The sequence below is a fragment of the Strix aluco genome, chromosome 3 (genome assembly GCF_031877795.1).
Source record: "Strix aluco isolate bStrAlu1 chromosome 3, bStrAlu1.hap1, whole genome shotgun sequence".
NCBI classification, from domain to species: domain Eukaryota; kingdom Metazoa; phylum Chordata; class Aves; order Strigiformes; family Strigidae; genus Strix; species Strix aluco.
The window spans coordinates 20,856,752-20,877,221 of record NC_133933.1 but is presented as its reverse complement, the minus strand read 5'-3'; the positions used below and the strand labels follow the sequence as shown (position 1 = coordinate 20,877,221).

At 57.5% G+C, this 20,470-nt stretch overlaps 2 protein-coding genes across 2 annotated transcripts; both read left to right on the top strand.

The window, feature by feature from the left end:
• Nucleotides 1-1,775: 1,775 nt before the first annotated feature.
• LOC141921584 (T-cell activation Rho GTPase-activating protein-like) lies at nucleotides 1,776-6,003 on the top strand. Its single transcript, XM_074820506.1, has 9 exons — nucleotides 1,776-1,802; nucleotides 2,551-2,637; nucleotides 2,882-3,043; nucleotides 3,128-3,237; nucleotides 3,599-3,794; nucleotides 3,999-4,098; nucleotides 4,226-4,894; nucleotides 4,981-5,139; nucleotides 5,499-6,003. The coding sequence occupies exons 1-7, from the start codon at nucleotides 1,776-1,778 to the stop codon at nucleotides 4,408-4,410; spliced, it is 867 nt and encodes a 288-aa protein (XP_074676607.1). The 3' UTR covers nucleotides 4,411-4,894; nucleotides 4,981-5,139; nucleotides 5,499-6,003.
• An 8,146-nt stretch (nucleotides 6,004-14,149) lies between these two features.
• LOC141921583 (T-cell activation Rho GTPase-activating protein-like) lies at nucleotides 14,150-18,377 on the top strand. Its single transcript, XM_074820505.1, has 9 exons — nucleotides 14,150-14,176; nucleotides 14,925-15,011; nucleotides 15,256-15,417; nucleotides 15,502-15,611; nucleotides 15,973-16,168; nucleotides 16,373-16,472; nucleotides 16,600-17,268; nucleotides 17,355-17,513; nucleotides 17,873-18,377. The coding sequence occupies exons 1-7, from the start codon at nucleotides 14,150-14,152 to the stop codon at nucleotides 16,782-16,784; spliced, it is 867 nt and encodes a 288-aa protein (XP_074676606.1). The 3' UTR covers nucleotides 16,785-17,268; nucleotides 17,355-17,513; nucleotides 17,873-18,377.
• The last annotated feature ends 2,093 nt before the right edge of the window (nucleotides 18,378-20,470 follow it).

Below are 20,470 nucleotides of genomic sequence, written 5' to 3'. Positions count from 1 at the left end.
CCCAGATGCCCCGTGCATCCTAGGTACAGATTACCTGAGGAGAGGGTACTTTAAAGACCCAAGAGAGTACTGGTGGGCCTTTGGTATAGCTGCCCTGGAGGAGGTTGAGCAATTGTCTCCCTTACCCGGCCTCTCAGAAGATCCCTCAGTGGTGTGGGATTACTCAGTCGGTAAACGCGTGGTGTGGGGTCGCTCTCCTCGCTGCTGTATCAGTATATCCCTTGTTCTGTTTATTGTTATTACTGTTATTGCTATTGTTATCGTTCTTGTTGTTCGGTTTGTTGCTGTTGCACTGCTGTATTAAACCTCTCCTCATCTCAGCCCCGGGGTTTGTATTTCCCTCCCTGCCCCGTTCCGGTCGGAGGGTAGGGGAGGGGCAGTGGCAATGTCCTCTCGGGTCCCGGCAGGGCCTAAACCACCACACAGGGGCAGGTGGGGGGCAGGGCTCTGCCCGGGGGCACCCCAAGGCGGCCACCTCCAGCTCACTGCCTGTCTCTCTTCTCCGCAGACGTGGCACCACCCTGCGCCCACAGCTCCGCCTGGCCCTGGACCAGCTGTGGGTGCTGAGCAGCGGGAAGGAGGCGGCGGGGGACGTCAAAGAGGAAGAGGAGGAGGAAGGCAGCGACGACGACAGGACCTCCATCATCTTCATCTGGCCCAGCGGCACCTGTGTTGCCACTTTCGGGTGAGTCATGGTGCCACGTCCCACAGCCGGGCAGGAGAGGGTCCCAACCGTGCCCACGCCACCCTGTGAATGGCCTCTGCCCTCCGTGCAGAGCCTGGACAGGGAGCGGGCTGCACGCCGGCAGGGAGGGATGGGGGTGCGTTTCCACATCCTGCATCCCCTGGTCACCTTTTGGTCCCCAGGAGGCAAGGGCAGGAGCAGCTGCTCTGGCAGGACACAGGGAGCCAGGGCTTGGGCAGCACCCCTGTCCTGCCCCACGGGGCCTCGTGCTGCCCCTCAGCCCTTCCCAAGGGGCAAGGCTGTGCAGGGGCCCGGGGGCTGGGGGGCAGCGGGGCCTGACGCTGGTTCTCCTCTCTTTCTGCAGCTCCCGGGCACTGAAGCAGCTGTGGCTGGGCAAGCTGCTGGGGTAAGCTAGGGGGGTGCTTCAGGCGCGGCCGGATGGGGGAACACAGCTCCCCAGATGGGGAGAGCTGCCGCTGCGGCTGCGGGCAGCTCTCAGGCAGAGCTGCCTGACAAGGGAGAAGAGGTGGCTTGGGGCTCAGCCAGCTCTCTCCCTGTCCTTTCCCGGTGACAGGACACCCGAAGGAGCCACGGGAGCCCGAGTGACCACCGTCCCATCCATCAAACTCCTGCAGAAGGAGCTGAGCCGACGCCACGCCGTAAGTGTCTCTCTCGTCTGGCCGCTGTCCCCGAGCGCTGGCCCTCCAGCCGAGCAGCAGAGGCGTCGCTGCTCACCTCCTTCCACTCTTTCTCTCCTGCCCAGTGGAAGACATTCAGCGCCAAGAAGAGCCTGGAGAGGCTGATGGAGGACCAGGCAGAGGTGAGAACGGCTGCCTTTCACCCGCCTCTGGCTGTGCCAGGGTGCCAGGGCTGTGCGGCGAGTGGGGTGAGCCTGTGCAGGGGGGAGGGAGGGTCCCGCGGTGCCACCCCGGGTGCAAAGAGCGTTGGGGAGCCACCAGGAACGCCGCATGTCCCCGCTGGTGGTGCTGGGAGGAAACCTGCCGCGTGAGGCAGAGAGCCCAGGAGGGCAGAGGGTCCTGGTTCTTGCAGGCTGATCCCAAGCAAGGGCATCCAACAGCCCCACCTACCAATGAAGGCGGACTTTGCCGCTCACCAGGTGAGTTTGGGGACGAAGGGCAGGGAGGGCCTTCTTTTCTCCTGGACCGGCACGTCTGCACAACTGAGGATGCTGTTGCTGCTGCCCTTTGGCCAGAGGAAATCGGTGCGCATCACGCTGCAGCAGGAGAGAGCTGAGCGCTCGGGACCCTTCGACAGTGCTGAGCACTCGAGGTGCTGCCTGCCTGAGCTCTGTCCCCAGAGCCGGGCAGATGGGTCCCTGCTCCTCGGCCAGAGCCGGGAGGAGCCGTGCTCCCTTGTTCCCTGAGTGTCACCCCGCAGGTCGGGCACCCCAAGGGAGGACGGATGTCACCCGGACGAGCAAGGACACCCGCTGGGCAGCGGCCGCCGGACGTGATTCTGCGGGACAGGGAGCCTCCCTCTGCTGCGGCTCGCGGCCTGGGGGAGGGCAGGGCGAGGGCTGGGCGGGGCTGTCCCGCTGTGCCGCCGGTTCTCAGGAGACTGCGAGCCGGAGCCGCTGAGCCAGAGCCCTGGTTCCAGCTGCCGGCTCCCTGCCCGTCCCGTCCCGTCCCGCCGCACCGCTCAGCACCGCGCTGCAGGCAGGGCAGGGCAGGGCAGGGCAGGGCAGGCTCCGGGAGCGCTGGCCTGGCGGTTCCCACTGACGGGCTCTTGCTCTCTTTCCCTTTGCAGCGGGAGGGAGCGGCGGCCGCACCAGCAGGAAGAGGAGGGGGCTGCCCTGGCCGTTTGCGCTGCGGCGGAGCCCGTCCGCTGCCCCGGCGCCAGGGCAGGCGGGCTCCGACTGCAGCAGGGCGCTCTTTGGGCAGCCCCTGGCAGCCCTCTGCGGGGAGGCCGGCACGCTGCCCCGGCCCATCCAGGTAGGCCAGCCTGGACAGGGAAGCCCCAGCCCTCCCTGCGGCTGCTCCAGAGCCACTGTCCCCAGCGGCTGCGGGGGTGGCTGGGGCACGGGGCTTTTCACCCACGGCCACCGCTTCTGGCGCCAGACCCTTTGCGGGGGGGGTGGGGGGGGTGGGGGGGCGGATCCCAGCCTGGGGCAGAGCTCTGGCCTCTGCCGTCACTTGTTTCTTCAGCCAAGCAGCTGTTCTCCTGCGTCTCCCGCAGGAGCTCGTGGACATCCTGCACCAGCGAGGACCGTCGACGGAGGGGATCTTCCGCAGATCCGACAGGGGGACGGCGCTCCAGAAGCTGAAGGAGGACCTCGACCGCGGCGCAGATGTGGACCTGGCAAACCAGCCTGTCATCCTGCTGGCTGCCCTCCTGAAGGTGAGCGCTTCTGCCCTGCAGCTGGAAGAGCTCCTGGCTGGCCTGGAACCTTCAAAGGCTCACCTGAAGCCCTTGGCCTTGCAGGACTTTCTCCGCAGCATCCCGGGCAAGCTGCTCGTTGTCGGCCTCTACGAGGACTGGATGCAGGCCATGGAGAGGCCAAGCAAGGAGGCCAGGGTGGAAGCGCTGAAAGTGTGAGTGTGGCCAGCAGCCTGCCTGTTGAGTAGGGAGTGGCAGAGTCCTGGGACTTGCCTGAAAAGGGACGGGCTCCTTAGAAGGTTGCACTTTCTGGCAGCTCGCATTTGCTGGGCTGGGGTTGCATTTCGGGGGAAAGGGCGTGGGCAGGGAGCCTTCCCTTGCGTGGGCTTGGGTGAAACCAGGAGCTGGGAAGCAGCAGGGTGTGTTCTTCCTGAAGCACAGGAGCCCTGATCACTGCCTGAGAGCACCTGGAAAGTGGCACAACACAGACACTGGCTCCCACCTGCCCTTGTGCAAGCTTCAGGGACAGCTGTGGGCAGCATCTGCTTCCATAACGTTGTGTTCCTGCTCCCTCAGGGTGGCCGAGAAGTTGCCTGCAGCCCATCTCCTCCTCCTCCAGCGCCTGATCTCGCTGCTGCAGAGCATTGGCCACCACGTGTCCACCAGCAGAATGACCGCCAGCAACCTGGCCATCTGCCTGGGGCCAAACCTGCTGGGCCCACCCGACGAGGACCTGCTCCCGCTCGAGGCCATGCTGAAGGTGACCGAGAAGGTACGCTGTATTGACCGGCTGCCTGCAGCCTGCCTGGACCGTCAGAGCTTGCTCCTCTCTTGAGTAAATGATGGTGGAGTGGCTGCCTGGAAGAGCAGCCCCACAGCCACAGCCTTCTGTGCAGAAGCAAGGGTCAGGAGCAGGAAAGGCTGCCTGGCACATTTTCAGACACCTGCGCTGAAACCAAGGCTTTGATGTGTGCAGGTGAAGCTGCTGGTGGAATTTCTCATTGAGAACGGCAGTGACATCCTGGGGGAGGAGATGGCTGTCCAGATGTCACCAGAGCCCATGGGCAGATGCACAGGTAGGAGGAGGGACTGAGGGCTGTCACAGCCTGAGCAGACAGCGGGGGTAGGGCTTGGTGTGGGTTTTGCTTTAGCTGTTGTCCACTTCCAACAAGTCACTTTGCTGCACACGCTTTTGCTTTCCAGAGCTGCCTTTGGGAAAGGAGCATGGCCCGGCAGGCGAAGCAGACGTGGAGCACCAGGCAAAAGCCTTCCTGGATGCACCAGCCTCTCTGCTCATCCTCCAGAGAGCAGCAGGGGGAGATGCGGTGGTGGGAGCAGAATCGGCGGAGGTATGGCAGCTCCACGAGCGCTGCGACAATGTGTCTTAGGTAGGAGGGTAGTTCCTGTTGGGTCCAAGCAGCTGCTGTGCCTCTTCCTGGCATTCGATCTCTTGTGGCTTTGCATTTTATTTCCCCCCACCCCGGAATAACACGCTGTAAGTAAAACTTGGGAGGGCGGAAGAAATTCTGGCAGAAGGAAGTGGGCCAGCCTTCTCTTGCCCGGCAGGGGATCGCAGGCTCTCTGCTGAATGGCCCCACAAATGAACTGTCACACCCCCACGTGAACCCTGTGTTCCAGAGTGAGATCCTTGGGAGAAAGGGCTAATGCAAACCGGCCAAAGGGATCTCCTCTGTAGAGCTAAGGCAGCAACGTGCCAAGCAGTTGCTTACTACTTCAGGGCATCCCTTGCCACCTGCTAATGACGACCTTTCTGTTTTAGGCACGCATTGCTCCGTCTCCAACCACCCCCGAGACCACGGTAGAGGCCCTGGGATGCACAGAGGAACCAAAGAGCCTCTCAGAGCAAAGAAGGTAAAATGAGTCAGCTTTGGTTAAATCAAGAACTGATTCCAACTGATCCTGGCTTTACCTATCTAACCATGCTGTGGGATGGAAAGGTTTGCAGGCTCCTGCCAGGAGAGCGCCAGCCAAAGGAAAAGAAAGAGAGAAGAGGCCTGGGCAGAAGAGACGGAACCCCACCAGGCGAAGAAGAGAAGAAAGAAGAAGATGGGGACTGCAAAAAAAGCAGGGAGGTGCAAAAGATCAGGAAGCCCCAGGTACGTACCAGGCTCTGCTGCCCATCTTTGCCAACTCTCCACACTGCTCTAAGTCAGTCCAACTCTCTGGCAAGGGACGGCGAGGGGATGGTGCTATGCAGGGTTTGGAAATAACCCCGTGGCAGCTCCCCAGGGGAGCCCTGCTGTGTGGCACGGGGGCACTCTGCACCTCTGCATATGCGCAGGTCTGTAAGGGCATTACCCATGGGGATAAGGGGCCAGAGCCACCCCAGAGCCAATGCCAGCAGTAGCTCTCTTCTGGGATATCAACAATTCCTGTTCCCCAAAGAAAGGGGAACCAAGCCATGCCTGTTCCTGCCTTTGTGCTTTACCAGTGCTTTCTGGCTCTGTCGTTGTAGGTGCTGATTTCCTGTTGCCACCTGAAGCCCTGTGACTCCTGGGCTCCTGCAGTTAATGTCCACAATAAAAGGACATTTTGTCTCTTCTGAATGTGTGTGCCATACGATATTCTGGACGAGGTAGAAGTTGTTTTGTGACGCACGCATCCTTGTGGAAGAGTTTGGGATCATCCCTTGCGCCAGAATCCTTTCCAGCAGGCATCGGGGCTGAGTTCAGGTGCTTGAGGCGTCAAACCAAAGCACAGCATCACATAGAACCGCTGAGGCTGGGAGGGACCTGTGGAGCTCCTCTGGTCCAACCTGCCTGCTCAAGCAGGGTCACCTAGACCGGATTGCTCAGGACTGTGGACTAATGGGCACCTTCCCTTGTCACACGGAGCATCCTCATGGGGGGAAAAGGGATGCTCTGGAGAGTTTCTGGCAAATCTCTGGAGAAGAGCTTCTCCCTGCCCCTCTACCAGGGGCTTTTTCAGCTGGTGGGTGCAGTCAGCACTGCAGGAAAGAACAGGCAGCAGCCACCACAGTCAGCACTGCGGGAAAGCTGGGACCGCGGAGACCCTCCCAGGCTCTCCAAGCCCAGCCTAGCCCAGTCCAGACAGCGTCCACAAGAGTGGTCTTCCATCCCTTTTCCCAACGTGCTGAACTGCCCTTAAAGCATTAACCACCGGGCTGAAGTGCTAAGGCTTGGACAATAGGCCCAAGCCAGAGTTGACCTATAGAGGAATCCTGTATATTTTGTACCTGATAACCGTTGTGCTAGTAGGTATTGTACTAGGTTATAACAAACCGCCTATCCTGATGTAAAAAGCGCTAAAGTGTTGAAGTGTTGAAGCCTGAACAACAGGCCCCGAGCCAAAGCTGCTAACTTAGTATGTAGTCATTAACGATATGTGTATGGTCATTAATGAAAGATGTAGCTTAGATATCATAGACTCCTGACTGATGATGAATGTAATGGAAACATGTCTATCCTGAATGTATCTTTCTTCTTCTTGGCATAGAGGTAAGTTAACAAGGCCATGAAGCCTGCTGTCCGGCCTTGGGACCAGACGTGTGGCCTTGTTCTAAAAAGAACATAAATAAATTAGATAAGCAGGGAAACTCCCTTAGCTTCTCCCTTGAGCCCTGGCCAGGCTCCGGGGGAATCTAATGTGAGAGTGAAACCAGACGTTCTGCTCAAAACAGAGGTGCCAGCTGTTCTGGCTTGCTGATTTTGGGCTATATAAGGCTGGACCCGCTCACAGCGACTTTGGAAGCCTCACCTACGGGTGGACGCACCGCGTAGGATTTCCCACTTGCCGGGAAAGGCTCTCCAAATCCTCGCTGTAACCGGGGCTGCCCAGCCACTGCGGATCCGGATGATGGTAAAGTATGCAAGTGGTGATGGATCTTTCTTAATCCCTATTCTCTCCCTCAGGTAGTAATGATTTGATGCATGACCCTGTATTTTCCTATTTGTTTAAGTGCGCTATTGTGTCTGTTCGTACTGTATGTTTTCTGTATTATTCTGTTACATTATTTAGCTATTTCCAGTAAAATATGCCTGCTCTTTTCACTCTGGTGTCTGAGTTTAATTGGTATCCCTAATCAGCAAAGCACGGGCCCACAATCTTTCTGGTTGGAGTGTAAAATAGCCAAAAGATGCCGGTTTCCTGCATTCTTCCTGCAAAGACTCTGATTTCCTGCATTTTTCCTCAAAAGGGCAGGTTTTGAACTCTCTTCATCGCTCCTATTTTAATCAAGGCATCGCGCAGTATCAACAGTTCCACCAGACACACGCCATCCAAAGCTGACTATGGATCCCCTTTTTGCCACGGGGAGGGCCTTTCGCACAGACGTGTCCCTGGCTGTGCTGGCTGCTCGGTGGGTGAAGGTCATGGCTCACAGTGGAGTCTGTCTTTCGCCACGATGGTCATTTCCAGGGAGAGCAGCTTGTTGTATTGACCAGGACCCTACAGGGAGAACAGAAGGGCAGGGATGCAGACGCAACACTTGCCACAAGTCCAGCGGAGCAGCTTGCTCCAGCGCGGCCCACTGTGACTTTCTGTGCTGCTGGAGCTGTGCGGATGCTCAGGGGACAAAGGGTTAAACCTGAGTTACCTGCATGAAATACAGCTGTCGCCAGCCTCGGTGCAAGCTGACGCAGGAGCTGGTCCTGACAACCACCAACCCAGGGCACGGAAAGCTTTGAACAGCTGTGACTGTTCTGGAACTGACCGTGCCTCGTGCATCCGCTTCTATTAACAACTCTTCTCCTGCAGCAGAAAAGGCGTTTGAGATCTTGCTCACGGCTACAGGAGGACGGTGGTGGCCTCGGATGGTGCGTGAGGCTCGGGGCTTGCCTTGCCTATGAGCAGCTATGCCCACAGAGTGACAGAGGCTTTCCCTGGGGAAGAGCCATCAGCGCCCATGTGAAATGGAGGAAAACTTCACTACGGTTTTGGTTGTAGGTGGAAAGTTGTGGATCAGAGAGGAATTCTGCATCTTCCATAGCGTAACAGAGGCAACTGGCTGTAGAGCAATTTTTTGGTTTGTCTAATTCTTCCGGGAAGAGTCTTATGCTGGTACCGAGTAAGGCAGAGTGTCAGACAAAGTAGCTCATTGAATGGGCATGATACGGGGAAATTTACTTGCCTATTAAAAGCCCCATTGCTCTAGAAGTTGCATCTTTTTTCTCTAGTCCTTTCTCTTGGAAGGGGGTGGGCGGAGGGGCATGGGGGGTTTATCTTCATACCTCCTAAAACATGCATTGTAGCAGTCAGGATAGAATATGCCTTCCTCCTGTAGCTTTTCTTTTTTGAACGTGCTGAATTCAGTCAATTGCCCACTGAGTTCAACAGCCACCTCTGATTTTTACCCTTTGGCTGAACAGCTAGATGCAGCCTCCCGTCACTGGCGTTAGCACCATTAATGCAGATCATCTGCTCTCTACTACTCTAGGCTACCTACTATCTAACAGTCTAGGCGAGAGTACAGCCTGATGCAACGTTGCACGTAAGGTCAGTACTACCAAGGGGTGTGACATTCCAATGGAAAACGAGAGAGCCTGTACACCTTTAATTGGCTTCAAGGGATGACAGGGAGAAGCACCATATTTGTAATACACACACACACACAGAAAAGTGGATCTTCCCCCTCAATTTCTGATCATTCTGTGAGAAAGCCGTGCGCCGCACGATGCACGCGCTGTCCACATTCAGTGATGCGGATGACGGGGCAGAGCACACCCTCAGACAGCTTGCAGAAGGCACACGACCGGGAGGAGAGGCTCCTGCAGCCGGGAGTTGTGTTGCCAAGCAGAGGGCCCTTGACAGGCTGGAGAAAGGGGCTGCCAGGTGCCTGCTGTCGTTGAAGAAGGGGAAGAGGGAAGAGCAAAGTGCTGGACCTGGGCAGGAAGAAGCCTTTGGAGCCGTATGTGCTGGGGGAGACCCAGCTGGCAAGCAGCTGTGCAGAGCCCTGGGGTCACGGTGGACCCGAAGTTGAGCAACTTGGAGCCAGCAAAGTACCCCTGGGGCAACGGGGGCTAAGTGCATCCCGGGCTGCAGCAGGCAAACCACTGGCAGCAGGCGGAGGGAGGGGGTGCTTCCCCTCTGCTCTGTCCTGCTCTGGGCTCCCCAGCGCAAGACAGCCAGGGCCACGCTGGAGAGCACCCCCGGCACGAGGCCCCGCCCACTTTCCGTTGGCCTCCCAGCGGCGGCCATTTTGGAGCCAGCAGCCACCAGAGCCGGCAGCAGGGGGCTCTGCTGGCACCGAGCAGCGCCGGCAGGAGGCAGGCTCTGGCCGAGCAGCACTCCCCGGCACCTGCACCTCACTTGCCATCCTCGCTGTCGCCGGCTGGGCCGCATCCCAGAGCGGTGCAGAGCGAGGGTCCTCCTGTCCCGGGCAGGATGGGCCAGGCCAACTGCTGCTGGCACTCCAGGTAGGATCCCCCCTGCGGCTCAGGGATGGGTGGGCACGGCCGGGCCTCGCAGCTGCAGCCTTTCTCATGCCCGCCGCTCTCTGCTCCGCAGGGAGGCTCTCACCGACGCCGAGGCGGTGCTGAGCACAGACGTGTGGCTGACCCGGGGCCACAGGAGGAGCGAGAGGCGCCTTCTCCTCCTCCAGGAGGAACTGGTCATCGCCAAGTTGCGGTAAGACCCTCAGAGCCCCACTGCCTTTCCCCCATCCCTGGCCCTGCCACCAGGCCAGGGACACTCTGGCACCAGCCCCAGGCCCTGGGGCCTTGGTGCTGGATGCACCAATGTCCATCCCAAGGTGTCCTGGTTTAGCCAGGATAGGGTTAAGTTTCCCCAGCAGTGGGGAGGGAGCTCTAGCCGGGTTATTCAATACCATGCTGACGTCAGGTCCGGGCGCCCAAGCGCGGGAAGATTGGTAAACGCGTGGGGTGGGGTCGCTTCCCTCACTGCTGTATCTGTATATCCCTTGTTCTGTTTATTGTTATTACTGTTATTGCTATTGCTATCGTTCTTGTTGTTCGGTTTGTTGCTGTTGCACTGTTGTATCAAACCTCTCCTTATCTCAGCCCCGGGGTCTGTATTTCACTCCCTGCCCCGTTCCGGTCGGTGGGTGGGTGGGGGAGGGGCAGCGGCAGCGTGGTCTCGGGTCCCGGCGGGGCCTAAACCACCACAGCCTTTTTGGTGCCCAACGTGTGGCACGAGAGGGTTGAGATAAGGACACAAGGAGAAGGTGCGTTAGAGCCATCTGTTAGGTGCCATTTTTCTGGTTTTATTCGTATTTGTTTGATAAGGAACATTTGCAGTGCTGGCCAACTTGCTTGCGTGGTGGGGCTGGATTAATCCTTATATCCCCTGTGTGTTCCCAGTGCCGGCGTTTGTTATCGGTGGAAAATGCGTCAAGGGTTTTATTTTGCTATACTGGCTACTGACTGCTTATAATGTGCTTGCATCACTGCTTGTGCGGGTGAACCGGTAGCTGTTTGCTGCCTGGGCTTTCGTTAGGGGTCTCACCGCCTCCGTGGGTGAGCCAGGGGAAGAGATGCTCTCGGTTTTTGAGAGTTTTAGCTATCCTTGGAGCACCCAGGCCAGTGTGTTTGCGGCACAGCGCTTTCTGAATGTCTGCCAGATCTTGTTTTGGGCCATGCGGTACTTCTCCAATAATGGCACCACCCGGAAACCTGCCCCGAGGGCAGATAGTTATAAATGGCAAGGTGTGTGGGAAAAGATGGGCAAGTGCCTGAGTCAGTGGTCACCCCCAGTGCTTTGGGATCTCACTCCCAAACAAGTGCAGAGTCCTGATAAACTGGTGGAGTGTTTGGAAAAGGTGTGTTGCCAATCTGACAAACCCCGGGAGACACAACTCGTTGCGATGTGCTGGGGGCTTGCCCATGCCTACCGTGTCATCTTTAACACTGATCACTGCCCTCAAGGGGGAGAAAGGGCTGCAGGATCTGAAAGTGAACCTGCTGGTACAGCAGCTGGGCCAGGGGGACAGGCAGTGCCAGTACCAGTCGCCTCCACCAGCACAGCAGCTGGGCCAGGGGGACAGGCAGTGCCAGTATGAGTCGCCCCGACACGGAAAACCAAATATACCAAAAAATCCCCTCGCAGTGCACAGGGTGATAATGAACCAGGCCCATCACGAGAGCAGGAGGAAGAGCCGGAGGTAACCATCCGATCTCTATCCCTCAGTGAGTTGCGAGATATGCGGAAGGATTTCAGATGCCTTCCAGGCGAGCAAATTTGCACCTGGCTGCTCTGATGCTGGGATAGTGGAGCTGGTGTTTTGGAATTGGAGGGGAGAGAGGCCAAGCAGCTGGGATCTTTAGCCAGGGAGGCTGGTATTGACAAGGCCATAGGGAAACAGGCTCAAACCCTCAGCCTTTGGAGGCGACTCCTGCTCAGTGTAAGGGAGAGGTGCCCCTACAAGGATGATGTTCTATGTCGGTTAGGCAAGTGGACCAACACGGAGAAAGGCATTCAGAACCTCAGGGAATTGGCTGTGTTTGACATGGTTTATGGTGATCTCAATGATGGCCCATGGATCCAGATCAGGTCCCTTGCACACAGCTGATGTGGCAGAAGTTCCTGCAAAGTGCACCAGAGGCACATTCCAAAGCATTGGCAGTAGCGTCCTGGTGGCGAGACACCCACACTCAGACAGTGGACGAAGTGGCTGGCCAGCTCCGGCAATATGAGGGAAATCTCCCTTCCTCCCAACATGCCTGGGTTTCAGCTGTAAGGGAACTGTCTCAGAGGCTCCAGAAAGTGGAAGAGGACATGTCCTACATTCCACCTGCACGGGCCGATGTCTCAGCCATTAGAAGCAGGCACTTCCCCACCCAAGAGAAGGGCAGTGGAAGGGACACAGCACGGGGTACCCTGTGATTCTTCCTCCGCGACCATGGAGAAAACGTGAGGAGGTGGGATGGACAGCCCACTCCCGCCCTAGCTGCACAAGTACAGCACCTGAAAGGGAAAGCCACCATGAAAGGGGAGTCTTCCAAGAGAGACGCAGCTCCAGTGTCCAGTCGGAAATCCCCCAGACAGAATAGAATGGCCAACGTTATGCTTGACCTTCTTGAGGGGACAAGTGAGTCATTCTTGCAGGAGTCACTCTTAGAACAAGTGAGTGATGGTGAGCAGGATTAGAGGGGCCCTGCCTCCAGCCAGGTGGAGGAAAGGGATAATCGGATTTACTGGACGCTGTGGATCCGATGGCCTGGCACATCAGACGCACAAGCATACATAAGGCCTTGGTAGATACTGGCGCACAGTGCACCCTGATGCCATCAAACTACAGTGGGGTTGAACCCATCTGCATCTCCGGAGTGACAGGGGGATCCCAACAGCTGACCCTATTAGAAGCTGAAGTAAGCTTAACTGGGAAGGACTGGCATAAGCACCCCATTGTGACTGGCCCAGATGCCCCGTGCATCCTAGGTACAGATTACCTGAGGAGAGGGTACTTTAAAGACCCAAGAGAGTACTGGTGGGCCTTTGGTATAGCTGCCCTGGAGGAGGTTGAGCAATTGTCTCCCTTACCCGGCCTCTCAGAAGATCCCTCAGTGGTGTGGGATTACTCAGTCGGTAAACGCGTGGTGTGGGGTCGCTCTCCTCGCTGCTGTATCAGTATATCCCTTGTTCTGTTTATTGTTATTACTGTTATTGCTATTGTTATCGTTCTTGTTGTTCGGTTTGTTGCTGTTGCACTGCTGTATTAAACCTCTCCTCATCTCAGCCCCGGGGTTTGTATTTCCCTCCCTGCCCCGTTCCGGTCGGAGGGTAGGGGAGGGGCAGTGGCAATGTCCTCTCGGGTCCCGGCAGGGCCTAAACCACCACACAGGGGCAGGTGGGGGGCAGGGCTCTGCCCGGGGGCACCCCAAGGCGGCCACCTCCAGCTCACTGCCTGTCTCTCTTCTCCGCAGACGTGGCACCACCCTGCGCCCACAGCTCCGCCTGGCCCTGGACCAGCTGTGGGTGCTGAGCAGCGGGAAGGAGGCGGCGGGGGACGTCAAAGAGGAAGAGGAGGAGGAAGGCAGCGACGACGACAGGACCTCCATCATCTTCATCTGGCCCAGCGGCACCTGTGTTGCCACTTTCGGGTGAGTCATGGTGCCACGTCCCACAGCCGGGCAGGAGAGGGTCCCAACCGTGCCCACGCCACCCTGTGAATGGCCTCTGCCCTCCGTGCAGAGCCTGGACAGGGAGCGGGCTGCACGCCGGCAGGGAGGGATGGGGGTGCGTTTCCACATCCTGCATCCCCTGGTCACCTTTTGGTCCCCAGGAGGCAAGGGCAGGAGCAGCTGCTCTGGCAGGACACAGGGAGCCAGGGCTTGGGCAGCACCCCTGTCCTGCCCCACGGGGCCTCGTGCTGCCCCTCAGCCCTTCCCAAGGGGCAAGGCTGTGCAGGGGCCCGGGGGCTGGGGGGCAGCGGGGCCTGACGCTGGTTCTCCTCTCTTTCTGCAGCTCCCGGGCACTGAAGCAGCTGTGGCTGGGCAAGCTGCTGGGGTAAGCTAGGGGGGTGCTTCAGGCGCGGCCGGATGGGGGAACACAGCTCCCCAGATGGGGAGAGCTGCCGCTGCGGCTGCGGGCAGCTCTCAGGCAGAGCTGCCTGACAAGGGAGAAGAGGTGGCTTGGGGCTCAGCCAGCTCTCTCCCTGTCCTTTCCCGGTGACAGGACACCCGAAGGAGCCACGGGAGCCCGAGTGACCACCGTCCCATCCATCAAACTCCTGCAGAAGGAGCTGAGCCGACGCCACGCCGTAAGTGTCTCTCTCGTCTGGCCGCTGTCCCCGAGCGCTGGCCCTCCAGCCGAGCAGCAGAGGTGTCGCTGCTCACCTCCTTCCACTCTTTCTCTCCTGCCCAGTGGAAGACATTCAGCGCCAAGAAGAGCCTGGAGAGGCTGATGGAGGACCAGGCAGAGGTGAGAACGGCTGCCTTTCACCCGCCTCTGGCTGTGCCAGGGTGCCAGGGCTGTGCGGCGAGTGGGGTGAGCCTGTGCAGGGGGGAGGGAGGGTCCCGCGGTGCCACCCCGGGTGCAAAGAGCGTTGGGGAGCCACCAGGAACGCCGCATGTCCCCGCTGGTGGTGCTGGGAGGAAACCTGCCGCGTGAGGCAGAGAGCCCAGGAGGGCAGAGGGTCCTGGTTCTTGCAGGCTGATCCCAAGCAAGGGCATCCAACAGCCCCACCTACCAATGAAGGCGGACTTTGCCGCTCACCAGGTGAGTTTGGGGACGAAGGGCAGGGAGGGCCTTCTTTTCTCCTGGACCGGCACGTCTGCACAACTGAGGATGCTGTTGCTGCTGCCCTTTGGCCAGAGGAAATCGGTGCGCATCACGCTGCAGCAGGAGAGAGCTGAGCGCTCGGGACCCTTCGACAGTGCTGAGCACTCGAGGTGCTGCCTGCCTGAGCTCTGTCCCCAGAGCCGGGCAGATGGGTCCCTGCTCCTCGGCCAGAGCCGGGAGGAGCCGTGCTCCCTTGTTCCCTGAGTGTCACCCCGCAGGTCGGGCACCCCAAGGGAGGACGGATGTCACCCGGACGAGCAAGGACACCCGCTGGGCAGCGGCCGCCGGACGTGATTCTGCGGGACAGGGAGCCTCCCTCTGCTGCGGCTCGCGGCCTGGGGGAGGGCAGGGCGAGGGCTGGGCGGGGCTGTCCCGCTGTGCCGCCGGTTCTCAGGAGACTGCGAGCCGGAGCCGCTGAGCCAGAGCCCTGGTTCCAGCTGCCGGCTCCCTGCCCGTCCCGTCCCGTCCCGCCGCACCGCTCAGCACCGCGCTGCAGGCAGGGCAGGGCAGGGCAGGGCAGGGCAGGCTCCGGGAGCGCTGGCCTGGCGGTTCCCACTGACGGGCTCTTGCTCTCTTTCCCTTTGCAGCGGGAGGGAGCGGCGGCCGCACCAGCAGGAAGAGGAGGGGGCTGCCCTGGCCGTTTGCGCTGCGGCGGAGCCCGTCCGCTGCCCCGGCGCCAGGGCAGGCGGGCTCCGACTGCAGCAGGGCGCTCTTTGGGCAGCCCCTGGCAGCCCTCTGCGGGGAGGCCGGCACGCTGCCCCGGCCCATCCAGGTAGGCCAGCCTGGACAGGGAAGCCCCAGCCCTCCCTGCGGCTGCTCCAGAGCCACTGTCCCCAGCGGCTGCGGGGGTGGCTGGGGCACGGGGCTTTTCACCCACGGCCACCGCTTCTGGCGCCAGACCCTTTGCGGGGGGGGTGGGGGGGGTGGGGGGGCGGATCCCAGCCTGGGGCAGAGCTCTGGCCTCTGCCGTCACTTGTTTCTTCAGCCAAGCAGCTGTTCTCCTGCGTCTCCCGCAGGAGCTCGTGGACATCCTGCACCAGCGAGGACCGTCGACGGAGGGGATCTTCCGCAGATCCGACAGGGGGACGGCGCTCCAGAAGCTGAAGGAGGACCTCGACCGCGGCGCAGATGTGGACCTGGCAAACCAGCCTGTCATCCTGCTGGCTGCCCTCCTGAAGGTGAGCGCTTCTGCCCTGCAGCTGGAAGAGCTCCTGGCTGGCCTGGAACCTTCAAAGGCTCACCTGAAGCCCTTGGCCTTGCAGGACTTTCTCCGCAGCATCCCGGGCAAGCTGCTCGTTGTCGGCCTCTACGAGGACTGGATGCAGGCCATGGAGAGGCCAAGCAAGGAGGCCAGGGTGGAAGCGCTGAAAGTGTGAGTGTGGCCAGCAGCCTGCCTGTTGAGTAGGGAGTGGCAGAGTCCTGGGACTTGCCTGAAAAGGGACGGGCTCCTTAGAAGGTTGCACTTTCTGGCAGCTCGCATTTGCTGGGCTGGGGTTGCATTTCGGGGGAAAGGGCGTGGGCAGGGAGCCTTCCCTTGCGTGGGCTTGGGTGAAACCAGGAGCTGGGAAGCAGCAGGGTGTGTTCTTCCTGAAGCACAGGAGCCCTGATCACTGCCTGAGAGCACCTGGAAAGTGGCACAACACAGACACTGGCTCCCACCTGCCCTTGTGCAAGCTTCAGGGACAGCTGTGGGCAGCATCTGCTTCCATAACGTTGTGTTCCTGCTCCCTCAGGGTGGCCGAGAAGTTGCCTGCAGCCCATCTCCTCCTCCTCCAGCGCCTGATCTCGCTGCTGCAGAGCATTGGCCACCACGTGTCCACCAGCAGAATGACCGCCAGCAACCTGGCCATCTGCCTGGGGCCAAACCTGCTGGGCCCACCCGACGAGGACCTGCTCCCGCTCGAGGCCATGCTGAAGGTGACCGAGAAGGTACGCTGTATTGACCGGCTGCCTGCAGCCTGCCTGGACCGTCAGAGCTTGCTCCTCTCTTGAGTAAATGATGGTGGAGTGGCTGCCTGGAAGAGCAGCCCCACAGCCACAGCCTTCTGTGCAGAAGCAAGGGTCAGGAGCAGGAAAGGCTGCCTGGCACATTTTCAGACACCTGCGCTGAAACCAAGGCTTTGATGTGTGCAGGTGAAGCTGCTGGTGGAATTTCTCATTGAGAACGGCAGTGACATCCTGGGGGAGGAGATGGCTGTCCAGATGTCACCAGAGCCCATGGGCAGATGCACAGGTAGGAGGAGGGACTGAGGGCTGTCACAGCCTGAGCAGACAGCGGGGGTAGGGCTTGGTGTGGGTTTTGCTTTAGCTGTTGTCCACTTCCAACAAGTCACTTTGCTGCACACGCTTTTGCTTTCCAGAGCTGCCTTTGGGAAAGGAGCATGGCCCGGCAGGCGAAGCAGACGTGGAGCACCAGGCAAAAGCCTTCCTGGATGCACCAGCCTCTCTGCTCATCCTCCAGAGAGCAGCAGGGGGAGATGCGGTGGTGGGAGCAGAATCGGCGGAGGTATGGCAGCTCCACGAGCGCTGCGACAATGTGTCTTAGGTAGGAGGGTAGTTCCTGTTGGGTCCAAGCAGCTGCTGTGCCTCTTCCTGGCATTCGATCTCTTGTGGCTTTGCATTTTATTTCCCCCCACCCCGGAATAACACGCTGTAAGTAAAACTTGGGAGGGCGGAAGAAATTCTGGCAGAAGGAAGTGGGCCAGCCTTCTCTTGCCCGGCAGGGGATCGCAGGCTCTCTGCTGAATGGCCCCACAAATGAACTGTCACACCCCCACGTGAACCCTGTGTTCCAGAGTGAGATCCTTGGGAGAAAGGGCTAATGCAAACCGGCCAAAGGGATCTCCTCTGTAGAGCTAAGGCAGCAACGTGCCAAGCAGTTGCTTACTACTTCAGGGCATCCCTTGCCACCTGCTAATGACGACCTTTCTGTTTTAGGCACGCATTGCTCCGTCTCCAACCACCCCCGAGACCACGGTAGAGGCCCTGGGATGCACAGAGGAACCAAAGAGCCTCTCAGAGCAAAGAAGGTAAAATGAGTCAGCTTTGGTTAAATCAAGAACTGATTCCAACTGATCCTGGCTTTACCTATCTAACCATGCTGTGGGATGGAAAGGTTTGCAGGCTCCTGCCAGGAGAGCGCCAGCCAAAGGAAAAGAAAGAGAGAAGAGGCCTGGGCAGAAGAGACGGAACCCCACCAGGCGAAGAAGAGAAGAAAGAAGAAGATGGGGACTGCAAAAAAAGCAGGGAGGTGCAAAAGATCAGGAAGCCCCAGGTACGTACCAGGCTCTGCTGCCCATCTTTGCCAACTCTCCACACTGCTCTAAGTCAGTCCAACTCTCTGGCAAGGGACGGCGAGGGGATGGTGCTATGCAGGGTTTGGAAATAACCCCGTGGCAGCTCCCCAGGGGAGCCCTGCTGTGTGGCACGGGGGCACTCTGCACCTCTGCATATGCGCAGGTCTGTAAGGGCATTACCCATGGGGATAAGGGGCCAGAGCCACCCCAGAGCCAATGCCAGCAGTAGCTCTCTTCTGGGATATCAACAATTCCTGTTCCCCAAAGAAAGGGGAACCAAGCCATGCCTGTTCCTGCCTTTGTGCTTTACCAGTGCTTTCTGGCTCTGTCGTTGTAGGTGCTGATTTCCTGTTGCCACCTGAAGCCCTGTGACTCCTGGGCTCCTGCAGTTAATGTCCACAATAAAAGGACATTTTGTCTCTTCTGAATGTGTGTGCCATACGATATTCTGGACGAGGTAGAAGTTGTTTTGTGACGCACGCATCCTTGTGGAAGAGTTTGGGATCATCCCTTGCGCCAGAATCCTTTCCAGCAGGCATCGGGGCTGAGTTCAGGTGCTTGAGGCGTCAAACCAAAGCACAGCATCACATAGAACCGCTGAGGCTGGGAGGGACCTGTGGAGCTCCTCTGGTCCAACCTGCCTGCTCAAGCAGGGTCACCTAGACCGGATTGCTCAGGACTGTGGACTAATGGGCACCTTCCCTTGTCACACGGAGCATCCTCATGGGGGGAAAAGGGATGCTCTGGAGAGTTTCTGGCAAATCTCTGGAGAAGAGCTTCTCCCTGCCCCTCTACCAGGGGCTTTTTCAGCTGGTGGGTGCAGTCAGCACTGCAGGAAAGAACAGGCAGCAGCCACCACAGTCAGCACTGCGGGAAAGCTGGGACCGCGGAGACCCTCCCAGGCTCTCCAAGCCCAGCCTAGCCCAGTCCAGACAGCGTCCACAAGAGTGGTCTTCCATCCCTTTTCCCAACGTGCTGAACTGCCCTTAAAGCATTAACCACCGGGCTGAAGTGCTAAGGCTTGGACAATAGGCCCAAGCCAGAGTTGACCTATAGAGGAATCCTGTATATTTTGTACCTGATAACCGTTGTGCTAGTAGGTATTGTACTAGGTTATAACAAACCGCCTATCCTGATGTAAAAAGCGCTAAAGTGTTGAAGTGTTGAAGCCTGAACAACAGGCCCCGAGCCAAAGCTGCTAACTTAGTATGTAGTCATTAACGATATGTGTATGGTCATTAATGAAAGATGTAGCTTAGATATCATAGACTCCTGACTGATGATGAATGTAATGGAAACATGTCTATCCTGAATGTATCTTTCTTCTTCTTGGCATAGAGGTAAGTTAACAAGGCCATGAAGCCTGCTGTCCGGCCTTGGGACCAGACGTGTGGCCTTGTTCTAAAAAGAACATAAATAAATTAGATAAGCAGGGAAACTCCCTTAGCTTCTCCCTTGAGCCCTGGCCAGGCTCCGGGGGAATCTAATGTGAGAGTGAAACCAGACGTTCTGCTCAAAACAGAGGTGCCAGCTGTTCTGGCTTGCTGATTTTGGGCTATATAAGGCTGGACCCGCTCACAGCGACTTTGGAAGCCTCACCTACGGGTGGACGCACCGCGTAGGATTTCCCACTTGCCGGGAAAGGCTCTCCAAATCCTCGCTGTAACCGGGGCTGCCCAGCCACTGCGGATCCGGATGATGGTAAAGTATGCAAGTGGTGATGGATCTTTCTTAATCCCTATTCTCTCCCTCAGGTAGTAATGATTTGATGCATGACCCTGTATTTTCCTATTTGTTTAAGTGCGCTATTGTGTCTGTTCGTACTGTATGTTTTCTGTATTATTCTGTTATATTATTATTTCCTAGTAAAATATGCCTGCTCTTTTCACTCTGGTGTCTGAGTTTAATTGATATCCCTAATCAGCAAAACAATAGCTCAAACCGATGTGGTTTTAGGGACTGTTGCTAAAGCTAAGCAGGACCAAGACATATATCCCTAAAGGAGAGAAAGGTTTGAGATGGACCTCAAAAGCGAAACTTAACATCAACCTAACTTCACTGCAGGCAAGTGAATTCTGCACTTGCCCATCCAGAGCAATTCCAACACTATCTTAGATCTTGCTCTACAGCTATTGAAAATGCCTCACTCCGAAATTACAGAAATATTGAGAGTCCACTGCAATTTTGTATGGACGGCCTGAGCTGAATTGTCAGCTGAACAGGAAAGTCATGAAGGGCAGAGATGTAGGCTGCCTACTGATGGTTGCACCACTGATTTCTCATGCAATCTCATACTAAGGTTTCATTTGTCCTATCTGAGTTCATTTGTTTGGAGCAGATATCTTTAGTATTACAGAGACAGTTGTTACAGGAGACACCAGGAATATATTCTGTACAGATCTGAATGAGAAACACAGTGCCTTAAGTCACTCACACAATGGTGCAGAACACCACAAAGATGCCCATAAAAGCAATCTTTCTTCATTATTTGAAATAAACCAGGTGTAGTTCTCTTTCAAATGGGAAGCACAGACTTAAAATGACATGCCTGTTCTTGAGGATTTTCTGTTTATCAGTACCACAATAACATCAAAGGAATAGATAGTAACTAATTTGTTTGATTTATAACTTGATTATTTTTACATGCACTTACCAAAGAAGATACCTTTTAAGGATCAGTTGCTAGACAAAATTTCATTAGAGCTATCAAGTAATGTTTGCTGTTTGAAATAGTACCATCAGAGCCACCATGCCCATATGAAGGTCTTGAGGGAGAGGGACAATACTGGATGCAAAATAAGTTTCTTGACATTCATATGTGTGCATGAGTATTAGCCTTGCTTTTCCATGTGTTTTCTTAGGCATGAAAATTGCAGTCTGCAGGTTTCACGTGGATGAAAGTAAACACCCAGTGATAAGCAAGTGAAAACGGCAG

What these genes read in the sequence shown, in the direction of transcription:
- LOC141921583 (XM_074820505.1), top strand. Translation starts at nt 14,150, where the DNA reads ATGAAGGCGGACTTTGCCGCTCACCAG. An exon ending in CGGACTTTGCCGCTCACCAG is followed by an intron (nt 14,177 to 14,924) that starts GTGAGTTTGGGG and finishes GCGCCAGGGCAG; the next exon opens with GCGGGCTCCGACTGCAGCAG. An exon ending in CGCTGCCCCGGCCCATCCAG is followed by an intron (nt 15,012 to 15,255) that starts GTAGGCCAGCCT and finishes CGTCTCCCGCAG; the next exon opens with GAGCTCGTGGACATCCTGCA.
- LOC141921584 (XM_074820506.1), top strand. Translation starts at nt 1,776, where the DNA reads ATGAAGGCGGACTTTGCCGCTCACCAG. An exon ending in TGCTGGCTGCCCTCCTGAAG is followed by an intron (nt 3,044 to 3,127) that starts GTGAGCGCTTCT and finishes TTGGCCTTGCAG; the next exon opens with GACTTTCTCCGCAGCATCCC. An exon ending in AGGGTGGAAGCGCTGAAAGT is followed by an intron (nt 3,238 to 3,598) that starts GTGAGTGTGGCC and finishes CTGCTCCCTCAG; the next exon opens with GGTGGCCGAGAAGTTGCCTG.